This window comes from Salminus brasiliensis, chromosome 1 (genome assembly GCF_030463535.1).
Source record: "Salminus brasiliensis chromosome 1, fSalBra1.hap2, whole genome shotgun sequence".
NCBI lineage: Eukaryota > Metazoa > Chordata > Actinopteri > Characiformes > Bryconidae > Salminus > Salminus brasiliensis.
Genome location: NC_132878.1, coordinates 10,518,022 through 10,541,073, shown reverse-complemented (window position 1 = coordinate 10,541,073; position 23,052 = coordinate 10,518,022). Strand labels below are relative to the sequence as shown.

Below are 23,052 nucleotides of genomic sequence, written 5' to 3'. Positions count from 1 at the left end.
GCCAATTCAATAGAACTCTGGAGCAAATAAGTACTAAACTTCTGGCCCCATGCCTAATGCCAGGCGTGGGCTCAAGGGGTATAAAGCCCCCCAGCATTGAGAGCATTGTGAGCTGTGAATTTTCTGGAATGATGGCTTGTGCTCCATCCAGTACTTTTGGGCTTGAGATGGGGAGTTGTGGGTGAGGTGGAGTGGTGATCATACAACATCCAGACCTCAGTAATGTTCATGTTGATGAATGCACTCAAATCCTCACAGCAATGGTGCAAACTCTAGTAGAAAACCTTCTTCCCTGCACAGTGAAGACAGTTACTTCAACAAAAGCAGGGTAAACTCTTTTTTATATCCTTAATCTCAGAAGAAACAATGAATGAGCAGCTGTCCCAATAGTTTTGTCCATACAATGTACATCAAATGGGCATTACAGTTTCATTATTTTTCATGGCTTATTTTTATGCCAATACTTTAACACCTACTTTTCCCAAGAACTACACACAATATATTCAGCAGTGCACAGACACCTTAAGGTACATCCATTACTTCCACAGGTGTTAAATTACACAAATGTAAGGGTATGAAGCCCCCCAGTATTGAGCTGTTGGGCTGTGGAGCAGTGAGACGTAATTCTCTGCAGTGATGCAGCTTCATCCAATACTTTTGGAAAGAGATGGAGAGCCAGAAGTAATCTTCCAATATCAGTACCTGACCTCACTAAGGCTTTTGTGGCTGAATGCAATTGAATTTTTACAGCAATGTTCCAATATCTAGTGAAAAACCTTCCCTAAAAAACTGGAGGCTGTTCCTGCAGCAGAACAGGGGACAACGTCCCTATTAACTTTTATGTTAATACGTGATCTTTAAACAAACGAAGACCCGGAAGACCAGGTGTCCATCCAGAGCATCTTCAAGATCTCAGACAAGCAACTACAAAGACAAATGAACACCAGCAAATCGTTCATCTTTTATTTAAAAATAATTTATTTGTATATAATTGGAATGGATGCCAGGCTGATACATCTATGATGGCAGTTGTAAGTTTCATAAAGATAAAATTCCAAAACTGGGAAAAAAACAACTTTTTTTTTTAATTTCTCAAACCTGGACAAAAACAATGGATAAATATATTAGTAAATAAATATATTAGTGACATTACCATATTGAAATGTTTTATTATATATAAAAATGTCTATTATATATAAAATACAACACTTTATCTCATTAAAAGTTTTTGTCTTTTTTTTTGTTTGTTTTTGTTTTTTACACAAAATAATGAAAATATACTGGCATATCCCTTCGGATTCTGGAGGGAATTTGCTCTTTTAAAAGGCAGTTTTCAGCTCATTCGCCATAAAAAAACAACAAAACAAAACAAAAAAGCAAATAAACAATAAAAATGTTTAAAAAAATGAAGGACCAAAAGGAAATAAAATCACCCTTAACGTTCAGTGACATTCCGTTGGATTTCTGTGATGGTTCCTGGTACTGATAGCTACATAATGCTTAGCTTGTTTAACTTAAAGAGTTCCTCTGCTAAATCACTGTCGTTTTTCCTAAGCCAAAGTGCTGATCGGGTTACTTTAAGACGAAGCCTATGAGGAAACGGCACTATAGGCTGAGACATTGCGAGATTTGAGATTGAAGGCAACAGAGAAGAGAATTGCAAAGCAGGTCTCCTATCAGTCAAAGACAGAGCACTTGTTATTGACAGCATGTCTGATGTCCGCAAACGACAGTCAAAATGAGCCGACATTTGTATGGATAGATATCGGTCACATGACTCACCCCTTTAAACATTTTCCTTTTTTTATTTATTCATGTGAAAGACTTTGGTTTAAGAAAGTGACTCTCCTGGCGCTGCTGGTTGAAATGTGTAAGATTTGATCAACAGAGGTTTTGTTGAATATAAAGAAAAACACATTAATCAAAAACAATAACCCCGCATGGATTTCACTAATAAAAAAAATAAAAACATGGAGACTACGGTAATGTTTGGAAATGTGTTTCTGATCGAGCACTTTCAATTTCCAACTTTAAAATGGGACCGATGAAAAGGCAATGGCAATAGGGAGGCTGCAGTAGAGCACGGCCTGTAACGGTCGTTGGCCTGAGTGACCCTGTACTGAGAAGAGACGTACAAAACATTTAATGGGAAACCTTGCAGTTACAAAACAGACTTTAGAAACATTTGGCTGATATGGCATATATTTAGGCATCTACACAATCAGAATAAATCTGTATAAACTTTGATAATTTTGACAAACATTTCTATGAAATATAGATTTTGTGGTCATCTCCAGTGTTTAGTGTTTCAGCTTATTAAAGAGCTTAAAGAGGAATTCCGACAGATTTTTGCCAAATTTCTGGCTAATTAAAAGGTTCAGATATAAACAAGGTCATTCACAGTGGTTTGGTGTGAGATGATCTGTTCTAGAAAAATGAGCTCTGAGGTGTTTAACTCCCTTACAGAAACGTATTGCATTAAAAAACAACCAAAAATATAAATGGCTGATGCCTGAGACATTGTTTTACTGTAGTTTTAAGACAATATTTTGGCCTAAAACTGGCCTTAACACTGTAAAGTGCAGTGGTGGATCAGTGGGTAGAGTTGGGGGATTTTGGGCCCCATGAAACGATATTCCCCTGGGCCCCACAACTCCAACAATTCTGCCAAAATACTCAATTAATAAATTTTTAGGGACCCTATCAGTCACATGCTCTTAGAATCATCCAGAACTGTTCCCCTCCTGGTTAGCGCACTGGGATATTAATCTCAAGATTTTGATAGTTTTGATAGTGATACCCAGCTCCACCAAGCTGCCATGACTGGGCCCTTGAGCAAGGTCTTTAGCCTCTCTTCTCCAGGGGTGCTGTAACATGGCTAATGCTGTGATCTGACCCCAGCTTTACAGGCTGGGATATGCAGAGAGAAGAATCTGATATCGTTATATAATTAGAATGGTTTACTTTACTTTCTCAATATTACATCTTAACCTCAGAGTCAGTAAATGAACGTGTTGCCAGAGTCTGAAAGTTTCCACATTTTATATCAAACCACTATAAATGAATTTGTTAATATCAGTGATTGAAAAAGGTACAAAATTCTGCAGAATTTCTTTTTTAATGAGCTACTTCAGTAAGAAGCTCTTTAAATAGGGCTAAAGACAACAAGCAACACTCAGTACTGGTTAGCTGTCCATGTCAGAATGGGCATATTCCAAAATGTAAGTAGACTTTACAGTACATTTCAGTATATTACACTTTGTATGGGTAAAGCAGACCAGACCAAGCGTACAGGACCAAGCGTACTGACAGTATATCGTACTGGAGCTTTTATTTTTTCCATTTTGTGATTCGATGGAACGTGGCTTTTGCCATCCCTTCAAAAATGAACAATGAACAAAGCAGGAAGTTGTGAAAACAGACATTCTGTAGTAAGCAGTCTGGAAAAGAGGCACCTTTGGCAAGCTTGAATGCTGGTGACTGTTTCTGAAATGACCAAGTCCTTACGGATATACGAGAGCGTCGCATGCGAAGTAAAGGATCAGAGGTGAAAGCATGCACATGTGGGCAGCATCATCCTTCCTTAGCCCGAGCTACACAACAACCAACCGGTGTGGGGAAATGACCGTAGCTTCTCTAATCCTTGCGCGTACGCTAACGCTAAACCATTTTCAGTCAGTTTGCTTTGTTTTGACAAAGAGGACAAAAATAAGACACAAAAAAACATGACACAAATGACAGCTGCCTTTCTCGAATTAACAAACACAAGACCCTTAATGACCTCCAGACAGTCAGCATTTTTTTTCTCTCGTTGTTTTTAAGAACAGATTCATGTAAAGCGCCCTGTCTCTCTACTGGTTTACCACATAAATCGGTGAGTGCGCAGAGAGGGGTGCCAGGCAAGAAGTTGTTTTTTGGAAGTACCATCTCACAAACAAGACTTTTTTCTGATTGGTTATCTGAGGTAGGCTGGAGAAGTTGAGAGAAAGAGAAAGGGTTGGGACAGAGGCGCCTATCGCAGCCCCGATGCCTTACATCATCGATTAAGATGACAGCATGGCCGTCACAGAGAAGATCGCGAGAGTAACAGGGTCGATTTCCGAGCACCTTCCATGTCACAAGAACAGCTGGCTCTAAATCAGCTTCAAGGTCCTAGTAGCCCACAGGATATGAAGTCATATGGTGGTGCAGGGTATTGTCTAACCAATAATGAACAAAGATATCCGGTATTTTTTCTTCACTTTATCACCGACATCAAATACTGTCACGACCGGAACAGATACGGCATGTTGTAAAGCACAGACCTCAATGCTAAACTCCCTGAAAGGGGGATCTGTAGAGATTGCTATCTCAGCAGGGTCCTACCCAGCTGAGGGTACTCTTCAAAGGGTTTGTAGTGACGCATGGAGGTAACTATGGAATTCTTGGACTCGTTCCTTTGAATTAAGGTATTGAATGACTTCCACAAAGGAAAGAAAACAGAACAATTAAAAAAAAAAACAACTAAAAAAACACATAACCCCTTTTGTGAAGATCTCACCCAACATCCCTCAGCTCGATGAATGACTCATGTTAAACCTGAACGAGTGCATGTCGGCAACTCAGAACCTGTAGTGGCAAGAATTGACTGGACCCAATGTTCAAATGACACCCAGAATGTAGTACCTGGATTGTACCGCTAACCAACAACCCTGACTAGTAACTGGAAATGAGTTTGTGGTCAGAATGGCTGGCCTCGATTCCTCAAATCAAAATAATGATCAGCCCTTTATTCATGATCACAGCTGTGAGAACTGAGGGATGCTGGGGAAAAAGTTTGACTGGAGATGTGGAATTATTCCGAAGACTGTGAATAAGTGAGTGAGAGGAAGAGAGATAGAGAGAGAGAAAGAGAGGCCGATAAGTTTTTGTCCATTTCGGCTCTTGTGTAGCAGCGTGAGGTTTTGGGGATGGAGAAAGTCCTTAAACACCAGACTCTTCCTCTGATCCTGCAGAGAGAAACATACATTAGCAATTTCAAATCTAGGTTCAATTCAAACTTGGTATTTCTAATAAAGTGGACAGTAAATGTATTGTCCATTTTGACAGCAGACACATTCACATAGTACCTAAGTGTGGGCATAACCCTTCTGAAATCCAGAGTTACTCACCCTGATTATTGCGTACAGTTTGGCAGTAGAAACAGACGTCCGTGGGCAGCTCGTGCCCGGGGCTGTGATGGGCCCTGCACAGGGGTCTGTCCAGCGGAGTGCTAGGGCCCAGCAGTTGGGGCTCTGAGCGGGCCTGATGCACCCGCTTCTGCCACACCCTGTGCGCCCCGCTGCAGCAGGGCCAGTCACCCGAGTCCATGATGAGTGGCACGGGCAGCAGTGTGGTGCCCATGTCTGGAGGCGCGGGGCAGCAGTAGCCCCCTGAGCCCTGTCCATAGTGGATGTGGATGCTACAGTCGTCCTGGAGGTCCAAGCTCTGATGGAAGTGCACGGCCGGAAAAGGTCCCGCAGAAGCCTCGAGGCTGCAGCTGATGGTCTTCCGGTGTTGTGGCCGTCCCGGTCCCTGGTGGCAGCAGGCTGAGGAGGGAGAGGGGAGAGCAGAGCTGGAGACCAGCACCGAAGGGCCCGAGGAGGAGGATCCTGAGTCCCGGTCCTCCGTTCCGCCAGGGCTCAACATGTCTGTAGTGTCCTGTTTGGGGCAATTGCAAGGGTAAGGACTCAAGTCCTGGCTGCCCGGTGAGTCCTTACCTGTGGGTGCATTACCTGAGCCACTTGCTGTCGCCCCTGCACTCCCCTGCTCCTCGTCAGAGCCCCGGCCTGGCCCTTGTCCTGGCTCAGCCTCATCATAATAGTGGTGTCTGTGTCTGTGGTAGTGCACATGGCTGAACACAGCCTGCTGCTGCGGTTCATCAGGGCCGAACCCTGCACCTCCCACTCCGCCCCCCATCTGATTAACCCCAGAGTCTAGTGAACGAGGCCTAGCAGCGGCTATTGGGCCATCCTGGCTTTCCCGACCGTAGTAGATGAAAGGGTCGTACTCGCTGCTGAGTGAGCTGCGGAAGGTGGAGCGGCTGCCATAGACACCCTGCAGACTTACATCGGTGCAGTTGAGTACTGAATCACTGGACGAGCCGTGGCACGGGCCCGAGCTGGAGTCACTGGCCGGCCCATCGGGGAAGTAGCCACTGCGCTCCGTGCGGTAGCTCGCACCCGAGCAGCTGCCGTCATCATGCCTGCTCTGTGAGCCTCCACCCCCATGGCCTCCATGATGGTGATGGTGGTGGTGGTGGTTAGTGGGGTTGGCGACCCGGTTACCGGGTGTGCGGTTGCCTGTGGAAGGGCAGTGGTGACAGGAGCGGCGGAGGGCAGAGCAATGGTGTCCAACATTGCGGCAGCTGTGGGCTCCAGATGTCCTGTGAGGCCGGCCACGGTGCCCATCTGGGGCAAGGTGATAACTGCAGCCAGCTCCCACAGGCCTGCTGGTCAGGCAGCGCAGGCTGCGAGGGTGAAGGGGAGGAGACCCACTGTAGTGGCCCAGTTGGGGGTAGGGCCCAGATGGTCCACGTGGGTAGTGGGGTCGTAGGGAAAAGGGAATGGGGTGCTGAGAGTAAGGGTGGGGAGTCGGGTAGAGGTGAGGGTGAGGATGCAGGAACGCCTGACTGTGCTCTGGTGGAGACTGCAGACGGCCTCGCTGAGGCTGACGAGCTGTCAGCTCTGTACCTGTAAGAGCCAGGAGACTGTGGTTAGGAAAAAGCAGTACACTCATACAAAGACTCAGTTTTACATGATAAATCAGTGACATGAGTGAGTGGTTCTGGGGAAGCCTACAGTGTAAATTTTACAGCTAACTAATCAATTCGATATTCGACATTTGAAGCCCTGGCAAGAGGGGTGAACCCTGTTAAAATGGGTAGAATTAGATGCCAATTCAGTGTTTTCTACAGACACTGTTCTCATGACAGTTATAATTAAGCTCCACGCTGCTAAATCAACTGTAATCAATCTTGACTCTCCTCTGGTATCCCACAAGGCTCTGTGCTTAGTCCTCTTATGTTTTCTCTTTGATGCACAATGTATTCATCCTCTGCTTTCTAAACATCAGACAAGATACTCCTCTAGGCAGCCATCTCATCATAGAGATTAGACCATAACCTCAATCGAAACGGCAGAAAGACAAGTTGCAATCCTGTCAACACCCCTGAGAAATGCAGGTATGTCCTGTATGATGATTTGGCAATTAGTAAGCAATCTGTCAAACTGATGGATACAAATACAGCTTCGTCAATTAATTTGCCATAGTTTGAGTAGTTGGACTATGTCTGCTTCTTTCATGGATGACAAAGTCTACATGTCTGTGTACTGGCTGGAGAGAAGCCGATCTGATGCAGTTTACCCATAATGTTGTGCATGCAGAGTGGGCAGGTCCGGTGCTGGAGCAGCCAGGGGTCCACACACTCCTTATGGAACTCGTGTGCACATGAGATGATTCGCAGGTCCTTGGACAAAATGGAGAAGAAGGTTTACTAAACCCATCCATGACTTACTAGAAATAGCTATGAGAGTTCCTAGTGCTAGTGGTCTAAGAGTGAAGCACAGCTGGAGGGGAAATCCCGCTCTCATTCTTTCATTATTAGGATGTTTAAGTGAAGAATTCTTTTAATCTTCTACCTTCTACATCTAAGAAAAGGTGATCCCTGGACTGAGTAGCTTGCTCTTTGATCCATCAATCAATTCATCCTTACCTGTCCATCCAAGAACTCCTCCAGGCAGATTGCACAGATGGGGGTTGAGTTGGAGCTGCTGTTGGAGCCTCTGCCCCCGTGGGAGCGCTGTGAGCCACCTGAGCAGCCCTGAGAGCTGTATGTCCGTGTCTCCAGCCTGCTGATGGCCCGCATGGTCTGCTGGTGCACAGAGTCCTAGAAAAGACAACAGTTCCCAGTGATAAAAAGGCAAAGGATTTGTGACTGTGGAGCCCAAGTAGCTTTAAGCTACCTTAAATGTGCCCTAGAATAGGAAATGTATTTTGCCATACCAAGGAAATCTGGCAGAACCAAAACAGAGCTGTAAAACAGGCCAATTTACATACACCCAGCCCACTAGCGCAAGCCTTTTGAGGCTAAATGCAATGGCTACTTCAGGACAATGTGTAAGCAAAGCTAAAAAGGCTAGTAGCTAATGTTAGGCTAGGCTAGGCAAGGCTGTGGGCCACCACACAGAAATAAACAACCCAATAAAACACCATTTTTTTAACAAGTCCACCATTAAAGGAAAATCATTATGAGGTAAAATAACAGGGTGGTAAACTTGTGAAACTGCATCTGAGCATTTTTATCCCTAACCAAACTTGCATGCTTACTATTTAACCATAAATAGTAACAAATACATTCTATTGCACCTTTAAGGCAATAGGTTTTGAATTTATGCCATCAGCCAAGGTAAGTTCAGTGTCTAAAACTTTTCAGGTCACAAATTTCACGGCTAAACCATCATACACTTGCCTTTAGTAATTGTATAGTAATCTAAACTTAGCTTGAAGGTCCAGGCTTCCAATTCTCGTTCCTATAAGTTGTGAACAACACAGCCAGCTTGCACTACATCTAATATAGCGGTTAGTTTATTAGAAGCCTCAGATTTAAATATGTTAATGTTGAAATTTGTGGCTTAGGATGATTAACCTCTAATTAGGCCCCATTTACTATGATACCAAAATCACGCTGGTATTGGCAGACAAAGGCTTAAAAATACAGGCATTTGGCTGAGTTTTCAAGTCAAATCATGTGTTTCTTTTATTGTCAGTCCTCAATATAACTTGTATACATTGGAATCAGACCCATGGTGCAACACACAGGAGCAGCACATTGCACAGCACAACACAAGTGTGTATATACAACACGATAGTGTGTACAAAAGCAATAAACACAACATAATAATGTATTCGTAGAACAATGCATTTGTAAGAGCAGAGAGGTGATGCCGGACCACTGCACTAAAATATCTGCAGTTCATTTTACTGCATTTACAACCATAATGGTGCATTTCAACCAACTGTGGGAAGGGTGTGTTATGTTTTCTTACCCAGGTTCTGTTGGACCTGCAGCGAGAGCGAAAGGCAAAGATCATGATGATGGCCAGCACAACCAGCACAACAGTGAGCAGGATGCCCACGTCATAGTGAGGCTAGAGAGAGAGAGGAAGTGAGTGAGAAAAATGGCCAAAATGACAGGAACATGTGTATGTAATGAAATCTGATGGTATTACTGCCTCCTGAATGAGTGTGTTGGTGTATATGGGTGTATATTTGTGTGCTTCAGTCTTAAAATTTAAAAAGCACTGATGTGAAATAATGTAAAGTAAATAACTCTGATTACCTCATTACAACGACACCTTTTCAGGAGTGGGATAAAGTAGGCAAGAAGTGAACAGTGATCAGTTCTTGATGGTGATGTCGGTGTTAAAAGCAGGAAAAAAGGGCAAGCATAAAAATGTGATCCCTATTGATCCTTAGAGCCAAACTGTGATGGCTAGACCACTGGATCAGAGCATCTCCAAAACATCAGGCAGGTCTTGTGGAGTGTTTCTGGTATGCAGTTGTATCAGTACCTATCAAAGTTGTCCGAGGCAGGACAACCGGTGAACTAGCAACATGTGAACATGTGCTGGCAAGGCTAACTGATGTGTTTGGGGAATGAAGGCTAGCCCGTCTGGAAGGGTCAGATCAGTTCTGGGGCACGAGGGGGACTAACACAATGCTAGGCACTTTTAATGTTATGGCTGATTGGTGTATGTGGGTTCATACCCATTTTTGAGTCTCCACCATGATGTCGATCTGGACCATGGCCTCCTCGTTCTTATTGACCAGTCCCATCAGCTCCTCTGCATCTGTGGCCTTAACCAGCACAACTGGCCGCATGAGGGAGCCTGAATCACGCAGCTGTGTGTATGTGAAGAGAGGAGACACGGTCAAAACTTCAGATTCATGCGATTTGCTTTTAAATATATATCAACCTTCTCCACTTTGATCCTTTGAGTTCATCTCTGGTCTTCATTTCCACACCTTCAGTCCAACTCACTTACCTCAAGAGCAGCGCCGGCATCCTCACTGATGTCAAAAATGACAGCCCGAGCCCCTCTCTGCAGAGCCAGCCGAGCCTAAGATCGAGAGAGAGAGAAAAAGAGATTCTATGAAGCTCTATTACAACTGAACAAACAGCATTGTAGCATATGCTACAGCTAAATGTACATACTGCACTTGCCACTAGATGGCAGTGTAGCCTCAAATCGTTGCAGTGCTGCTAGGCTAAAGTCCAGTCATTATGCAATCTATCTCACCTCCCACCATCACAAGTGACCTTATGCGCATGAAAGGGAATGTGTGTGTGGACGTGTTGAGCCATGCTGCCCCAGACCCCCTCGCTTTACACCCAGAAAGAGTGCAAAAAAGTGTAAAGTTTGAGACGCTTGATGGACACTTAAACACTTATGTGGATTCCCACTGACACACACACACACACACACTAGATCTAGGCAAAAAGCTCACTCAGCAAAAGCATTAATCACCAGTTAATGAGTACCCCGCCTCAAGGGCCTTGGCCCATCTGAGCCCTTAACACTTCAAACAGCTGAGAGACAGATAGTTAATCCATGACTAACAAGCACACACTCACTCATTTCCTTCCTCTGTATACACTAACGGTAACCCCCCCTCCCCAATCCCCCCTATTCCCCCATCCCCAGCCATTCTCAGCTAATGTAAAGGGCCTTGTGTGTTTGCACAGAAAGGGTCCGATTCATACTTCCCAGAAAGATTCCATCATTAAGGTGCCATTTGTGTCCCACTGGTATTACACTTACGTGTGTGTGTGTGTGTGTGTGTGTGTGTGTGTGTGTGTGTGTAAAGTAAAGGAAAAGTGTATTTAACACACTCTGAAAAACAAAGGTGGTTCAAACTGGTTTTTGAGTGATGCCACAGAAGAACCACCTAAAAGTACAACCCTGTTACAACCCTAAATGATCAATATTACCATCATTACACATCCTTAATGTCCTAATGACACGAACATGGATGGTGGTTAACCACGTTGTGTACAGCCCGTGTTAACTCTCTACTAACTGCTTTCAGACGGTCTAAGCTGGGCTTTGATGGTCAAGGTGGTTTAAAACTGGTCACACAGTAAAAAATCTACTATATGCCGGTGAGGCAGCTAGGTAAACAAGTTGACCAGCTCAGCTCTTGATCATCAGGTTGATCATGACCAGCTAAACCATACCCTGTGCTGATCAAGAGCTAAACTGGTCAACCTGCTTGACCAACCTGATCTGACCAGGCTGTTTTTTACAGCTAGGAATATTGTTCCTGAAACTTCCTCAATGATTAAATGCATGTTTGGAATGTTTAGTCAGGATCATACTGGAAAAGCATGAGTACATATAAATAGGCCTTTTATTTGGCCATTAACACTCAGTATAAAACTTGTAGAGATGCAATGCATGAAGATGTAGTAGATTTTATATGTTGGATTTTTGTTTTTACTATTTCATAAATTTTTTGATACTGCAAAAATAAGAAGCTGTGCTTTACGTCTTCTTTTTCCTGGACATGTTCTCTTTATGGGATGTAAAAATCTGCGTCTGGCCATAAAATTTGGACATTTCACATTGATATTATGTCAGCGTTTGCTTGTACTGCTTATTCAGCATTAAATATGTCTGTTTAAGTTGTGCCTCCTCACCGGCATGATTGGTCTAAATGCACTTGCATCTACACCAACCACTGGTCAAACAGCTTCCCACTATAGCCGATTGACCACAGCCTAAAAATGCCTAAACACATATATAAATAAACACAAATCAGTTTGACTGACTTTTTAGTTTCATTAAAGTATTTATTCATTTATTAACATGTTATTTTATATTGTCATTAAAAAACAATACAAACATGTAATGTGTTTTTTTTATTGTAAGACGTACATTGAAATGAAAATAGGTGATTTAGCAATAAAAGCTAATAATGCGACTTTATCAGTTTTGGTAAATAAGTAAATGTTTATGTATTAATGTTTGTAAACAAAGTTGTATGATTTTAGAGATATTGGACACACACACACACACGGCCACTGTCCTACAATTTAGGCCTGCTTGAAGCCCCTCTGCCACAACATCCTAACTACGACAGACGCCCATGTGTTCCCAGTTAAAAATGGCCACCATATACAATAAGCTATGCTATTTTGGCTGGTTTATTACTATACGCCGACCCTATTATTATTTTGGCTCTTGATTGTTCACATAAAACTAGTTAAATATATCCAGAATATACTTGTCCTTCAGGATGGGAGCATTCTGTCTAAGGGCAACTGTGAGAATCCTGACCACAGCAGCATCTGACATCCTACTGGCGGAGCCACGAAACTCATTTCCAGATCAATTCAAATAATACTGCACACCATTGCCTTCATGTGGCCTAAGCGCTATTAATCCAGACATATGTCTTGACTCCAAGCAAAACAAATGCAGCGGCTTCATCTTTACCACAGAAACCTCTCTAATAGTTTAAGATTTGCCTCGGCTCGACTCTGTCATTATGAATATGGCAGTAAGACTGCACAATGTTGACAATATGACATTAAAAGATGATGAGTTATTATTGCTGTTTCGCTACACGTTCAAATTGCATTAGATGATTATTTAAGGGCCTATCATTTGCTCATACTTCCTAATTGCATTGTTTTTGTGGGTTCATGGACCCAAAACAGAATTCCATGCCAGCTGGGCAGTTGGAGGGTTAGGCTGCTGAAACATTAGTGTGGTCAACACTATTAAAAGAGAGGCCAAAAATCAAAAAACGTTGAGGGCATCAAAGGCAAATTGGAAAATTAGATCTTGGAATTACATAATTATTGCCCACTATGTGTTCCAGATACAAAGAGAGGGGACCGGAGAGGTCCACCTTAACTAGAAACATGGCCCTGATTGGCCCAATAGCTGTTTATGATCTAAAATCCCAAGCTTAACTTGCCTTGGAGCTCTGCAGCATGGGGATGTTTCTCAGTAAAAACTGATTTATGGCATTTGGCTGACGCTACTATCTAGAGGGACTTACATTCCTGACATCTTACACAGATAGGAGACTCTAGCGTTAGGAGTCTTGCCAAGGACTCTTATTGATCTTGGGCGGTGGGCTTGCATGGCTTTTACAACCGAACCCCGGTCTGCCACGGGAAGGCGGTGTAGTGAACCACTATGCAATCCCACCACTGTTAGAATGAAAATTCAGAGTTACATCAAGCCAAGGAGATTAGAGGAGGCTTTAATCACCCCTTTTCATAGTAGACATATAATAGTAGACATCATTTAATAGACATAGAATAGATGTAACTTGTTTTGCCATATTAGATAACTATGCACATTTGTAATGAAAGTTTGGCCTAAAAAGGATTATTTGGAATACATTAATTGCAGCGTGTTATGAGGTAAAATACCCAAAACTTTATTTTAAAATTCAGATTTGCCACTATTTTATTATCATCAACGGGAAAACCTTTTTTTTCTTTTAATTAAAAAAACTTAATTTTTGTTTAATTACAGACGTAGGTGTGATGTAGTGTGTAAACACTGTTAGTGCTTGTTGTAAAATCTTTACTTCTTGGTCCATGCAGTCTGCATATGGAAACTAAGCCACTAGAATGGCCTATTTTAAATCCACTGTTTTTGTAATGCTAAAATTAATCAATATATATATATATATATATATGAGCTAAAGAGAAAAACATTGATTATCTTCTTTTATAGTGGCATCTGTTAAGGGGTGGCATATCTTAGGCAGTGAGTGAATAGTCAGTTTCTGAAGGTGATGAAGGTGTTAAAAGCAGGAACAATGGACAAGCATAAGGATCTGAGACACTTTGGCAAGAAACTGTAAAGACTAGACGACGGGTCAGAAACCATCAGGGTTTTTCTTGTATGCAGTGGTCAAAGTGGTCCAAGAGAGGACAACCGGTGAACTAGTGACAAGATCAGTCTGATGTGGTCCACTGAGGCCCCACCTCACAACTTACAGGACTTAAAGGATCTGCTGCTAACGTCTTGGTGCCAGATACCACAGGATGCCTTCAGAGGTCTTATGGAGTCTTATTTGGTCTTATTAAGGAGCAGCTTTACAGGAGAAGGAAAACACCTTCTCAACTGTAACTTCTCAAAATGTGCACATGTAGCTTTCCTAGTCATGTAGACATGTAGGTTTCCTAGTGGTTCTGTACAGTAAATGACTGTAGACATCTGTAGACACCACATCCCCTGCTTCCCACCACATTTAAAGAGAAATCCAAACTGGTCAGTTTCTCTTCAAAGCACCATCTCGCACCAAACCACTCAGTGCTGTTAGCCACTACGCTATTCCACCACTGTAAGACAAAAAATTCTGAGGAGGAGGCTTTAATCCTTTTTCCTTTATTAAGTTTTCCTTTATTCATGACCCAAGTTTTCCACTCAGGGCTTCCACCTTAAAAACAATTGGAATTACAGAGGTGATGTTTTTAATGTTTTTCTATCATTTTATAAACAGAATGTGGCCTACCAAATATAATTTTTAACTGCAGACAGGTAAGTGTAGGGCCCAGGTATTTTTTCAGATTTATTTATTTTTAATAAAAGACTGTGCTGTGGTGTGTAATCACCATCTCACACAAACCCACTCTGACTGATGTAACCTGAGTGCATTTCCCCTTTAACAACCTGTTTCCGGCCTTTCACCTCATAAACAAGCTGATGTCAGTGCTACAATCTGCGGCCAATGGGAGCGGCTAATGCGGCCTGAATCCGCTAAGGAAAACTTCAGGATTCAGGATGTGTTTCCTCGGAAGTGCTGATTTCGCAACGTGGGTTTGTGATGGGGAGCCGCTGGAACAGGAGCAGAGGCAGCTTCTGCCTACATGTCCCCTCCGGCCTTGTGTAACACCCAGCACCTGGCTCGAATGGTAGCAACACACTCACACACCCACGCCAAACACTCTCCCTAAACCGCCACAGGTGGCCCGGGGGCACGGACGATCACACAGCACAGTAGCACGCACTCACACACACACACACACACACGCTCAGTTGATTTACAAGCAGAAATACTTTCACATAGTGCACACAAGTCTGTCTGTATGGCAGTACCGACAGCTCAGGTTAACACTTACATGGCCAGAGATATTATGGTCATTGATGTACACTTCCCATTTGTTGACAGTTTGTGTGGGTTGAATACACTACAACAGTGGTGGGCAATGGGGGCCGGACCCCAGCACTACACCATTAACCTTTACATGATTTTTTTCAAGCCTCTCCTTTCTGCCATGTCAGTGTGCTACTGTGCCTTTAAGGCTCATATATATGTAACCAATCTCCTCTCTGATTGGCTGCCCTGTATTGCAGTCCAGGCTGACATACACCTTGAGTATGGCATTCAGAGTGAGTGGGTGGAGCTAACCTGACTTCAATCCATTATATGGGCCATTTACACGTAATTATTTGCATATATGCACTATATGTCCAAATGTTTGTGGACACCCCTTTAAATGAATGCATTTAGTTACTTTCAGTTGCAGCCTTTGCTGACAGAGATGTGCAAATGCACACACACACACACACACACACACACACATAGCTTGTCTAGTAGAGAAGTACTGCCAATAGAATAGGACTCTTTGAAGCAGATGAACATGAACGTATTGGCATTATGCCTAATGCCTATGGCGTGGGCTAGAGGGGTATAAAGCCCAGTGGAACTGTGTTCAACTCTGGAATGATGGTTGGTGCTCCATCCAATACTTTTGGGATGAGTTGGAGAGTTAGGGATGAGGTGGGGTGGTGATCATCCAACATACTAACCTTACTAATGCTCTTGTCGCTAAATACAATCAAATCCTCACAGCAATGCTTCAGTTGTAACAAACTTAATCCTTACTGAACTTGTCCTGACCCGTGATGTCTTTGTACCATTATACCCCTAGCGATACTCCCAACACTGACCAAAACCAGCCCTAAATACTAATCTCTTAATGTAATTTTACAGTAGCTCACAATCTAGCCTACAGTGTTCATCACCAGACCAGTTTGGTCCTGCTGGTAGTTTTACATTTTGCTTAAAATATGTAAATATATAAAATATATATATATTTATATAAATCTATACAGATGATGACGTTCTGTGCACGGATGCTGAACACTGATGCATCTGAGAGTCAGTTATTTTCCTCTCCCTTGTTCTACAGTAGTGCAGGCTTTAGCTGCTGCTGGGCCAGACAGGAGCTTGACAGTGGTCTTGTCTGGGTGGGACGCCGAGTTAAAGGGGTAATAACAGGGTGCAGGGCGGCACCGACAACCAGGCCCCTCCAGAAGCAGGAAACAATCCTACAGGCCTGTCATTTCCCTGTTAGCTCCGCAGCAGTGCTACACTGCTACACACACACATACGCACAAATGCAAAATACACCCTCTCCCTCATGCAGAAACACACACGCCCCTCTCCACAGAACACTCAGAACATCACAATACTAAACCACACACACACACATACACACATTTTCCTACATTTACATTTGTGTCTATGGCATTTGACTCACTTTCTTAACATATGGCCGAGCATGTGAGGTAATACAGGAGGACACTGTGTGTGAACAGCAGAAGGGTTTCTGGCGCTGACGCCGAGCTTTAATGAGTCTTCTTTATGACTGAGCCAGGTGCCACTGGCTGCTTTAGCACAGTGTGGTGCAGGCTGAAGGAACAGGCTTGGCTGAGGTGGCCAAACTTGTTGAGTTGAGACTGAGTTCATTTAGCCTTAGGAATCAGTCCCAGCTTTTGAGGAAAGTACAAACTAATTGCTGAGTGCTTGCAGGTTTTTAAAGCATGCTTGTGTATTTGGTTCATTTTTGAAGCATCAGAAGGAGCAATTATCAATAAAAAATGTATTCTAAAATTCTTTTATCATTATATTACTGCAGATTGTAACGTGAGCTTGTCCGTAGGAGAAGAGCTGTTGGTAACGCTTCCTTTGAACCCACTATTTATAATGTGTTATGACTGCATTTATAATGTATTATTATAATGTATTATATGGCCTTATAATGCCTGTCATGAACCTATATAATGAATCGTAATTGTAATGCACTTTTGGCAACATACACGATACTAAAGTGTATGAGTATGTGACTTTATAAAGACAGGTTTCATAGTGCATTATAATCTGTTCATAGTATAATAGTATAATATCTGTTCATTATAATATCTGTTCATAGGAACACTGTACATAATAAAGTTGGAATGCACTGAGACTCAGGACGCGACTTGACCGATGATAATAGGGTCCCGGGAGAAGCCGCTAACCAACAACTTTGTGGGATGTTCTAGAAATGCTGTGGTGAAGGTGTACAGAGAATGGACTTCTAGCACATTGAGTGCCTCCTTATGGCATAACAGTGGTGCCCCACGGGCTAATAATGCCAGAGAGCAATGATGATTCCGGTGAGTGGTACTGTAGACCAGTTAACCTCTATAATGAACACCTTCCGGTCCATGCCACAACATCTCACCTGAGGCAACCGTGGTTATTCCCACTATTGGGTAGGTGGTCATAATATTATGACATGAATGTATGACTATATTAAATACATAAATATATACATATATATAAAAGAATGCAGAAATTAGGCATAAACTATAGGACATTACTATTATATTCAGGTACTTTGACAAAGAATTAAAGTGTGTGTGTGTGTGTGTGTGTGTGTGTGTCTATGTGCAGTTTCGGTCTACTGACAGCTGATTGGAACCCTGCAGCAGAAAGGGGCGTGGCCACTGTGACCAGAGATTAAAGGTAGTGTGTGTTTGATGTGGGGGAAGAGGAGCATTGGGTGAGCAGGTGTGCCAAGGCAAGTGGATGCCACACGCACATACACACACACACACGCAAAATCAGATTCCTTCTGTCCATGTATGTGTGTGTGTGCGTGTGTGTGTGTGTGAGTGTGCGTGTGTGTGAAAAAGCTTTAAAAGCACACATTAAGGTCATACACTCCCAGAGGCCCATAATTTGGCCTCCTCCATACTTAACACTCTTAAACTTTGTAATTACCCAATTCCCTGTCCACTCCTTTCTGCTTTGTTTCTCTCTCTCTCTCTCTCTCTCTCTCTCTCTCTCTCTCTCTCTCTCTCTCTCTCTCTCTCTCTCTCTCTCTCTCTCTCTCTCTCTCTCTCTCTCTCTCTCTCTCTCTCTCTCTCTCTCTCTCTCTCTCTCTCTCTCTCTCTCTCTCTCTCTCTCTCTCTGCACCTGTTCGTGCTCTCTCGCTCTGTGTCGCTCTCACTCTCTCTCACCCCTCCACTCTGACACAGATTTGAAATGCAAAGTGCAAAGCAGCAGAAAAAGGCCACAGTCATCTGATAGGCTATCGGCACTTAAACAGACATCAAAGTGTTGCCGTTGGCGACAGGGCTGATAAAGGCAACGAGAACTGAGATCAGGGCCAGACCTCCCTTCCCTCTCATTCACACACACTTATACCCACACACACACACACACACACACATATACAGTACTGTCAGTATTGTTCAACATGTGACTACAACTTGAAAATATGCTCACATACACACACACACACACACACACACACACAATGCCCAAGTGCTTACAGCCACACTGGTGTGTCAGTACACTTATCTGAACCAGACGTTGTGTCTAATCAGTAGATTCCACTTCTGGAATTAGTTCAGATTTGCTGAGTAAAGGCAGGGAGGCATTTCCTAAAAACATATATTCATCTGAATACACACTGTTCAAATGTATATGTGTGTGTTCTTTACATTGTACTGTAATTTCGTGATGAATGGACCAATAGAAATGCTCAAAAATTACATGAAATACATCGACTTCCATTACAAGTTAAAAAGGGGTTTCCTCCTGCTATGAATTTACCATTTAGGTTTTTGAATGACAGCGACAACATACACTATATGTCCAAATGTTTTTGGACACTCTTTCTAATCAATGCACTCAGCTGACACAGATGTTCAAATGCACACACACACACACACACACACACAGCTTGTCTAGTCCCTGTAGAGATATACTGCCAATATTGTGCTGTGGCACAGTGGAGCGGTGTCCTCTGAAATGATGGATGGTGCTATATCCAGTACGTTTGTGAGGAGTTGGGGATAAGGTGGGGTGGTGATCAATCAACTAATGCTCACTAATGCTCTTGTTGCTGAATGCAATCCAAAATCTAGTAGAAAGCCCTCTTCCCTGGACAGTAGGGACAGTTACTCCAACAAAAGCTGGATAAACTCTTTTCAACACTTTGATTCTGTACAAAACACTGAATGAGCAGGTGTCCCAATACTTTTTTGTAGGAGAGAGGTTATATGGACACATATACATAAATCAATTGTACAAGCATGATATATTTAAGACTTCTACTACTTTAATGCTTGCAACCTGCCTCCAAATCCCCCTCAGTTTTCCCAGCAGAACTGTGGGTATGCTGACAGGGTGGCTGGTCTTCAGTAAGACTACAGTCAAAACAAGTCTGTTGGCCAAACAGCTCAGCTGCAGTGGTGTTTGGCCTTGGTCTTCTTGTTCTCTCTCAAATCCCATTCTCACTCATCACCTCGTCGTCTACGCAGACGGAAAGAAGATGTTCCGTTAGGAGTAAAAGAAGAACCCACTGTTCCCATTAGTACACATTTTACTTCACTCCTGGAGAATCCCCTATTCTTTCCAAACAAACCACAGATGAAACTCTTGGTCTCCAACAGTGCTGAAGGACATGACGGTGTTGGGTACTGCCATGAGGATGTGAGAGGTGATTCACTGTGTGACTCAATGTACACTGACCGTCAAAACGCACTGTTTAGATGTTACTTTTGTTTTTATAATGATCTAAAACTCACACACAGCCCAAGAACCATAGAGTGTGGTTCCTTCCTGACTATAGTAAATAATATTGTCCCGCATAATAATTGTCCCAAATTAGAGACATCAGCGACAAAAGCCTCGTAGTACTCGGGCCCTCAGGCAAACATTCTCACCTTGCTGTTATTCCCAGCTTTGGGCCCTGAAGCCCACTTTACAGTCAGTTGTAGACTTCTTTGAAAGGCAGTGTGAGCAGCATTAAGGTCCAATGCTGGAGGTTGGTGTTGATGGGATTTCTGAACTGATATGAAGCTAGGAATGGACCAATCCTGTCTTTTTTTCCTACCAGAATCAATCCCAGTAATCAGACTCAGAGCATCAGCAAACGCAAAGTGCCAAACAGACACTACTCTTCAAATCTGTATACCTGACTTTGTGGATCCTACTTATTATTAGGAGGTCTGCTATCCAACCTGAGCCAACACCTGCCAATCTGTTGGCGTTTAGCAGACGCTCTTATCCAGAGCCACTTACAAAAGTGCTTCACTATTTACTCAAGAAAAACATCAGCTAGTTTGAATAGACTAAAATTCTAAGATACCTCCAAGCTTAGACACTACTAAATACAAGTCAGTATAGAGATCACTGCCCACCTCTCGGAAGAGGTGGGTCTTCAGTCTGTGTTTGAAGACAGTGAGCGACTCTGCCGTTCGGACACCAAGAGGAAGTTCATTCCACCACTTTGGTGCCGGGACAGAAAAAAACCTGGATGCTTGTCTTCCGTGAATTTTGAGGGATGGCGGGTCGAGCCAAGCCGTACTTAAAGGCTCGAAGGGTTTTTCTGCGGATCGGCTTTTGACCATTGCTATCAAGTATGGAGGGGCTGGTCCATTCTTGGCTTTGTAGGCCAGAGTCTGATGAATCTGATGCGGGAAGCAGCTACAGGAAGCCAGTGAAGAGAACGCAGCAGTGGAGATGAACATGGCTGAATTTAGAGAAGATGACCCATGCGGCTGCATTCTGGATGAGTTGCAGGGGCCTGATGGTGTGTAAAGGGAGACCAGCCAGAAGAGAGTTGCAGAAGTCTGGAAGTGACGAGAGACTGAACGAGCACCAGGGCGACTCTCTAAAGAGGAAGGGTCGAATTTTTCGGATGTTGTACAGGAGAAATCTGCAGGACTGAGTCAGACTTGCAACATGAGTTGAGAACGATAACTGATCATCCATGACTACACCAAGGCTTCGGGCTTCTGTAGATGGAGTGACCAGTGAGTGCTTAAAATGTTCATTCAGTACTGATACTGACCACAATATGCCAGAGAAAAGTTTACTGCGATGAAACACGATGGAATTTAACGGAATAGCATTAAATACTGTTACTGTTCACCCTGAACTGGACACATTTCCAACTCCCATCCAGGAATTAGGATCTTTCTGTATCATTGGACAGCTAAAACGTTTGCAGGAGAACACTAATTGCCAGAAAAATTATTGTGGTGAATTATGTGACACAATTTATCCCAATAATGCTAAATATTCTCATTCTGTCCACCACTACACAGCATGTGCTCTGTTTATTTTCCTCCAATTCAGTCAAATATCTACTACTCTTCTCATGTAATGCTTCCAATGCTGCAAGGCTAAAGGTCATCTTTTTGAACTGCTCTCAGTGTAACGTCATTGGACGGCTCAACACACTTGGAGGAGAACGCTATTCGCCACTTCTGTTATGCAGCTACTAGACGCATGTACTGGCTTGCATTGTGTTCAGTGGTGGGGAGAAGAAGGGTCATCCTATCGAGCCTGAGAGTGAGAGACCAACTGTGATATTTGGATCTCCTGGCCATGCAAGACTGTGGCATCCAAGTTAGTAACGTGATCTGTTTAGCGTTAGCATTCATTACATTACATTTCATGAGGAATGGACCAATAGAAATGCACCAAAAAGTTTTTTCCTCCTCCTGTAACTTTACCATTCAGGTAATTCCAAATGTTTGTGGACACCCCTTTAGAGAAATGCATTCAGTAGCTTTACATTGCACCCACTGCTGACACAGATGTGCAAATACACACAAACGCACACACATTGCATGTCTAGTCCCTGTAGACTAAAAATACTGCCAATAGAATAGGACTCTCTGAAGCAGATAAACATGACTCTACTGGCACCATGCCTCCTAATGCCAGACGTGGGCTAGACGGGCATAAAGCAGTGAGCTGTGGAGGAGCGGAACTGTGATCTCTGGAATGATGGATGGACAATCAGAAGTCCAGATTTTAAAGCAGGCCTATTGGATCGCTGACCAGACATTACATTAAAGTCATTTGGTCAACACCACAAAAGTACCACCCAAGACCACCGCTGTAATGACTTTATTATCACTTAAGCTACGTCAAACTGATCCCAGCACACAATGAAGCTCCTCACTGGCACCACTGCATGGCACTGAATGTTTGGAGAGCAGGGAAGTGTTGCCAAGACAATGGCTCTGTTTTCAGTGTTTGAAGAAGGATTGCAGGAGAAGCTGTCCAGACTTGAGAGGGCGAGAGAGAAAGAGAAAAGTGAGGCGCAGGGAGAAGGGCAGGAAAGGAGGGAGGGGGTGGGGTAGGAAAATGTCTATTTCGTGGGAAGGTTTGACTTAATCTCCTGTAAAGTGGCCCTAAAACCTTTCTGTGTGTGAGTGTGTGTGAGTGTGTGTGAGCTCAAGGCCTGTTTAAAAAGCCACTCCGCATGCCTCCGCTTGCTGCCGGCAGGAAAAAAAAAGATCTTGGAGAGCAGAAGTAAGACATGAAGAGAGAGAGAGAGAGAGAGAGAGAGAGAGAGTCTGTGTGTGGCTCTTCTGGTGTGAAGCTGCCTGATGCTAGCACTGGAGATCTGTTCTGAAGACCTCAGCTCAAAACCCCAAATCTGTCCTGATCTGCCTAATCAAGGTTTCTTATGAGCATCTTTATGGCGCAACCAGGTGTGTTTGGTTAGGGCTGGAACCAAAACTTCACAGTATGACCGAGCTCCAGAAACAGGGTCATCAACTGTTGCAAAAACGGGGGGGGGTTCATGGGGCTTCTGAGTGGCGCACCTGTCTAAGTGTTGGTCCTATTAGCAGAAGACTGATTGGGAGTTTGCTTCCTGGTGATGCCCCAGCCACCAGTTGCTGGACATCTGAGAAAGCGTAA

General features: G+C 43.4%; 1 protein-coding gene across 1 annotated transcript in view; it reads right to left on the bottom strand.

The window, feature by feature from the left end:
* Positions 1 to 986: 986 nt before the first annotated feature.
* The window catches only part of rnf43 (ring finger protein 43), a 140,202-nt gene continuing 118,136 nt past the window's right edge, over positions 987 to 23,052 (bottom strand). The window contains exons 3-9 of the mRNA XM_072663471.1: positions 10,065 to 10,139; positions 9,787 to 9,921; positions 9,066 to 9,167; positions 7,733 to 7,906; positions 7,384 to 7,486; positions 5,151 to 6,710; positions 987 to 4,988 (exon numbers count right to left, since the gene is read on the bottom strand). Of these exons, the coding sequence (XP_072519572.1) occupies positions 4,963 to 4,988; positions 5,151 to 6,710; positions 7,384 to 7,486; positions 7,733 to 7,906; positions 9,066 to 9,167; positions 9,787 to 9,921; positions 10,065 to 10,139 (2,175 nt within the window). The 3' untranslated portion in view covers positions 987 to 4,962. The remainder of the gene's footprint in view (positions 4,989 to 5,150; positions 6,711 to 7,383; positions 7,487 to 7,732; positions 7,907 to 9,065; positions 9,168 to 9,786; positions 9,922 to 10,064; positions 10,140 to 23,052) is intronic.